Genomic DNA, 6271 nt, shown 5'->3' with positions numbered 1-6271 from the left:
CACACACACACACACACACACACACACACACACACACACACAAACGCACACACTTCTTCCCGATTTATTAGAAATATGGATTTACAACGGCATCCAGTGGTCACAGTGTTTAACAGCGGTCTATTCGTGTGCGTGCTGGCAATCGGCCACCTCAGAGCAGAGGCCCCCCTACTGGTGTGGGGGTGGAACGGTTCGGTTTGTAAACTGAATTGAAGAAGTGAATTTTCTTAGTTGTAAAAAATCGTTCTATTGATATATTTTTGTTTTAAGTATTTTCACTTATACAGTTGAAAAACCGAAGTCAAGCACAAAAGTACTGTTTTAAGATAAATTGATATCAGCCTTAAAATAAATAGAATATCTTACTATACTGTTTATCTTACTTAGATTTTATAAGTCCAATCATTTTTGAGTAAATCTAAATCAAGTGACTGTAAACCTTTATGCTACTTCAAAAACTCAGATTAACCAAAAACAACCAAACGGGAACGTTGTGTGGAGGTACAGCACAACTGCAGGAGAACGTTACAGTTGGTTGGTTCTTTTAACGTTTAGAACGTTCCCTAAACGTTAGTTTTTGGTTGGGTTCGAACTAACCTTCAGAGAACAATAAACTAACGTTCCCTAAACGTTCTGTGTTAGTGGGGCGTGGAGTCAGCGATTTTAGTGTACACTGCTCTCCACTGGTCAAATTGTGTTTGTGTATGGGTGAAAGTTTTGAATATCACCGCCGGAAATACCATGTCGTTGTGTGTATGGTCTGAGGAAAGAATCGGGGAAAAAGACTAAGATAATAGTGGCCGATAATGGCCGTGAACTGCTGATTGATACCATAGACAGTTAAAGGAATCGATGCGTTCGAGGCCTCCGTGGTGGTCACGTGACTGTTGCCCCTGGCGGCTGTGCCATAACATCCAGTCGCTGTTGTCGAGTAGTCTGCTCGTCCATGAGTCTGCTGCTTCGAGTTTAACATCACTAGCAGTAACAGACACAATAATGGATTTCAACGTGAAGAGATTTGCGAGCGGTGCAGGAGTGTTTTTCACGCGAGCTGTCCAGGTAATGAAATCCTTGTATAAACTACTGTTGTTCGGCTGAAGCGCTGTTCTTTCCATTTTGACAGCCAGCTGTAGGCTACTGACGTTACTGACTACCGTTACAGTGCTTTGTAGTAATTCATAGGTGTGTAGCGTTAAAGTAGAGCAATGCCTTGCCGAGCTAACGTGACGCCGTGGGTATTAGCATAGGAAGCAGATACAATTACTAGATATATCAGCTAAAAGGTAGCCTACGCCGTGGCAATATTTAAAGCGCACGTAGTAGCTCTGTCCAAATGGTATTAATGGCAGTGTTGTTAGCCACTACGGCTATCCTGGCAATGTAACAATAGTTTAGGCCAAGCTAGCGTACCAGTCGCCAGTGTAATTAACCATATGGACTCAGTCAGTTAAACCACTCTAAGGAAATTGTAATCGACATAACGTTAATTTAGATTAATCTGGACAAGTTAGATAATGGGGAGAGGGGACAAAAATACTGAGTAAGCAAGGCCATGACGTCATGATGTCACGTTGATGCAACTTTATACAGTCTATGGTTGATGCTCTAGATTTTCATAATAATTGATTAAAACTAGAAAAAGAAGAGTTGTGTCTCAGTAGTTCACGTGTGTGTGTGTGTGTTTGTGTGTGTGTGTGTGTGTGTGTGTGTGTGTGTGTGTGTGTGGTGTGTGTGTGTGTGGTGTGTGTGTGTGTGTGTGTGGCCATAGTTCACAGAGGAGAAGTTGGGCAGGCGGAGAAGACTGAGTTGGATGCTCACTTCGAGAACCTGATGAGCCGTGCAGACTGCACCAAACACTGGACTGAGAAAATTTATAGACAGACTGAGGTCCTGCTGCAGCCCAACCCAAGTATGTCATCAATATAGTAATCCTATCATTAGAGGTGGGACACATATTCCAGAGAGTACATATTATCTTCAAGCAGAGCAACACAAGGGAAAGGTTAGCTCATTTATAATGTACTCTTAGCCTAGTTTATCTTTTTATTCTTTTTAAAAAGAGATACATTATCAGATATTTGCCATCTTGTTCAACTTCAATTTTTGAATACCTACCTGAGGGCAGATATGCCATTACATCCCACATGTCTAGTAAGCACAGTTCATCTTGTAGAAAACTAGTATTGAGTCGACAATATTATCTGTATTATCTGTTTTGTGCAATAACACTGGCCTGACATGTGTGCAATCTCAAATACACAAATTATTATTATTATTATTATTTAACTTTTCACCATCCAAATCCTTAATTATGTGAATTATGTAAATAATGTATAATAACATTCCTTTATGTAAATACCGTACGTATCCAATTCCTTATATTTCTTTATTTCTTGTATTTCTACACTATTTATAATATTGTGCAACTACAACACAGAGTTTCCCTTCGGGGATCAATAAAGTATTTCTGATTCTGATTCTGATTCTGAAATGTAACGCACTGAGGTGCTGTAAAAACTATGGTCAAAGCCCCCTGTATGTCTGCAGGATAGGTACAGTATAGAAGAATAAATGCCTCACCTGTCTTCATTACATTTGGGAAGTTGTAAAGTCAGCTTTGTGTTGCAAACATCCCTGACAGCAGAGTTTAAAAGGTGCCCTTTGGACTTTAACAAACAAAAGTTATCACATTCCGTCTTCCTCACCAAAATGCAGTGTGTATCTTTGAGGTCTGATAAATGTCTTGAATGTTTTTCCTTCACAAAATATTTAGCACTGATACATTTTTTGGGAATATTCAAAATTGTGCATTGTTTGGATACATTTATGTGCGTTCTCATGCATATGCACAATACAAACAAAACGGGCACTTAGCCATAAAATTATGTAAATGTGCTGTATTTATATAGCGCTTTTCTAGTCTTAACGACTACTCAAAGCGCTTTTACATCTACAGGATACATTCACCATTCACACACATTCATACACTGTGGCCGGGGCTGCCGTACAAGGTGCCACCTGCTCATCAGATATACACTCATACACATTCACACACCAATGCACAGCACCGGGGGCAACTCGGGGTTCAGTGTCTTGCCCAAGGACACTTCGACATGGGACTGCAGGGCAAGGGATCGAAAGGGATCGTTAAAAGGCTCAAACATGCTAAACCACTGATATGTTCCTTGAAGCCATAATAAAAAGATAGACGCAAAAAAAGTAAGTTTTTCTGAATAGGCACCTCACACCAAATGTCAGTCAGTACACTTATAAACCATTGTATAAAAATCTAGCATCAGCATATTTGCAATGACACTTTAATTCATAAAGGTCAAATACCTATTACTTATAATTTTGTAGTGATATGAAATGACATACTGGAGTATAGGGAGCTCTAACATGTGACTTTTTGATTCTCCATGCTACAGTTGATCACACCGGTAAGTATTCTGCCTCCCTATTTTGAGCGCCGTGCTGTGGAAACCTTTTTATGCATTTGAATTATTAGTACAGAGAAGTAGTTCATCAAAATGAATGGGACCAAATCAGCACATGATTGTTTTGTATTAAGATCTAAGTCCACTGCAAAATAAACTTTTAGGAGGAATTCTGTTCTAGCACAGGTGATTGTAAGTCAGCACAGGCTGTATATGGGTTAATTATAATTTATGCTAAATGCCTCTGTTTGACTGGCCTCTGCCTGACAGTAAATTTTTTTCTAACATGATGCCATGAAGCTGAAGCATGATATTTGGGTATTCTGTCCATATTCAAAAATAAGAGTATCAACTCCTGGTTTTGCTCGTCAGATTTCAACAGTTGTTAGCAGTTGTCATTGTTAAATCCAGGCCAAATTATACAGTGGAGGTACTCCTCATTCTTTCTCACTCTCAAGGTGGCAAGCTTAGATCAAATATCAAGTTTAATGTAGCGCAATAAATGTTTCTAGTTAGTGGTCCTCAGAATAATCACTGACAAAACTACAAACAAAATTATAAAATAAAACCTCTGGGGCACTCCTTTTAGAAATCAATTACTTTCTGACGTCACCCCTTTCAATTTGATCCATTTCTATTTATTTCCTACATGATGACCTATATGAGAGAGGATTAGAACGTGATTTGATTTACCAGAATGAACAACTATCCAGGAGACAGTGGCCCTCAAAGCTGACCCATATTGGACTACCCTCGTAGACACAAATATCTTCAAAACTAAACATAACAGTATGGTTCAGTTGTTCCAAAATAACTAAATGTGCAAATTCAGTGGATTTTATTTGTCCTTAAATCTTAATTAGCAAAAAATTTATAATTTTTTTAATATGTTATAGCGTAGTAACTTTTTTATATTACATGAAGTTATGAAATTCTGAAGCACCAGATGGTTTTCTAACACAGAACTATCTGAGAAGCTGTCAATGGAAACTGTAAGGAGAAGGGCAGGCACTTTCAAAAAAATACTTGGCAGGTGATTGGATGAACCATATGTCTATTATATCCGCCACTCAACGGTCGTGGCCGTCACACACACCAAAACTCCGCCTGTAGCTCCTCACCGGATGCTGATGGGTTCGGTTACCTGGTTCCAGTGAAAAGACTTCTGAGTATGTAGTGAGTAGATCAGTCTAACACATTAATCCATAGTGACATAAATTAAAATGTCATTACAGCACAAGCAAGCAACAATGTGTAGTGCAAAGTCATGTGAAGGTTTGAAAATCTTTACTTTTTTGTGAAGCCACTGGTCAAGGGCTGTTGATGCTTTCTCATTTAGACTTATTTGATGTGTTCTGCCTGTTATGGATCCAAATCAGCCACGAGTTGATCAGGATGTCTTGGCAAAGTAAATGATGGGACTCTTAGTTTTGCTAAATGTTAAAGGTGTTTGAAGTCTATCACCTAGTACAACAGTTCAGCTCAGAATATGGGCAGAAACACTCCACGCTATCATATTTCACCCTTTCAGAAAGCATGATCAATGAAACCCTCAATGAGAAACTAAATTAACAAAAATATCTGGTGGAACAGAAAGTAATCCAAAAATAAAGCAGGATTTCAATTTTCTGATAATTTGGCTCCCAACATTTTTACCATTTACACAGTTCACACTTGTCAACTGTTCATGGGTCATTTTTCTCACATCACCCAGTTGAACTTTTATGCTCTTCACTCCTGCTACATGTCACAATCTGTCATAGTGTATAGTGATGTCTGTGTTTTTATAGAATGTAAAACCATATTTGGCTTTTTGGGGTGAGTTTTCTTGCATGTTTGTCTTGTCATACATACATACAGTTTTCCACAAGTACTATGTGACTTTATGAAAGCCATTAGCTGCTTACTGAATATTGTATATTATCATTTTAAGTCTCAGTAATGACCCTTTAATCAGTATTTAAAGTAGAATGTATTCTGTTGAGTTAAAGGTATAATATGTAGCGGTTAAAGTAAGCCCCTGATGGGCTTAATAATTAGAGAGAGAGAGAGAGAGAATCACCTCAGGAAGTTGAGGAGTAAATTATTATTTAATGATTGTTTCACAGCGGTTATGTTCTAAAAATCTTGTTTTTTAAATAAAAGCTCAAATAAACGTGGAGGTCCACATTGCCAGATTTTGGGCGAGTTCAGACCTACACCCTGTCTGTGTTACCTGGGAATAAAAAATGGTTGCACAACCTGCACACTTATCACTTAGGGGTTTACACATCCACATGTGGTAACAAGTGATTGAGAGGGATTACTTTTGTAATAGTTTGTATAATGTTTTAAAGTAAATACCTACATATTATACCTTTTCCTATGAAGTCCTATTTCATTTCATTTAATTTATTTATTTATAAGGACAGCGCACATTCATCAACGTTTCTGTAAATGTGCCAGTGTTAGCCAGCCGGCTAATTTTCAACTGTAGTCCTCTGGCCAGAATGTCATGAGAACCATAAATTGACTTGGTCAGTTGTTCCCAGAAGTCAAGTCAGCCATAAAGATATACAAGAGAAACAAGACCAGTAAGTGAGCAATACATGATAATAAAAAAAGAATAAAATGGATAAAATTCAACTGAACTGGATATCTGTTATATACAGTATGTATTATCATATGTTCACTGATAGAGTTGGCTGTCTTTCTCTGGGGAGAATGACCCCCTGAACCGCCTGGCGTCTACTTATTTGCTGGATATTGTGCTTGTGTTTACTATATACGCTATACTGGTCAAACGTTTGGGGTCACTTACAAATTTCCATTCCACTCCATTATAGACAGAATAC

The 6271-nt window shown here is 38.2% G+C and overlaps 1 protein-coding gene across 1 annotated transcript in view; it reads left to right on the top strand.

Annotated features, from left to right (window-relative positions):
• Positions 1 to 879: 879 nt before the first annotated feature.
• LOC116689945 (endophilin-B2-like) overlaps positions 880 to 6271 on the top strand; it is a 29162-nt gene continuing 23770 nt past the window's right edge. The window contains 3 exon segments of the mRNA XM_032516680.1: positions 880 to 1059; positions 1769 to 1781; positions 1784 to 1909. Coding sequence (XP_032372571.1) covers positions 997 to 1059; positions 1769 to 1781; positions 1784 to 1909 — 202 coding nt within the window. The 5' untranslated portion in view covers positions 880 to 996.

This window comes from Etheostoma spectabile, chromosome 5, assembly GCF_008692095.1.
Source record: "Etheostoma spectabile isolate EspeVRDwgs_2016 chromosome 5, UIUC_Espe_1.0, whole genome shotgun sequence".
In the NCBI taxonomy this organism is placed as follows: Eukaryota; Metazoa; Chordata; class Actinopteri; order Perciformes; family Percidae; genus Etheostoma; species Etheostoma spectabile.
This window is presented reverse-complemented; position numbering and strand designations above follow the sequence as displayed.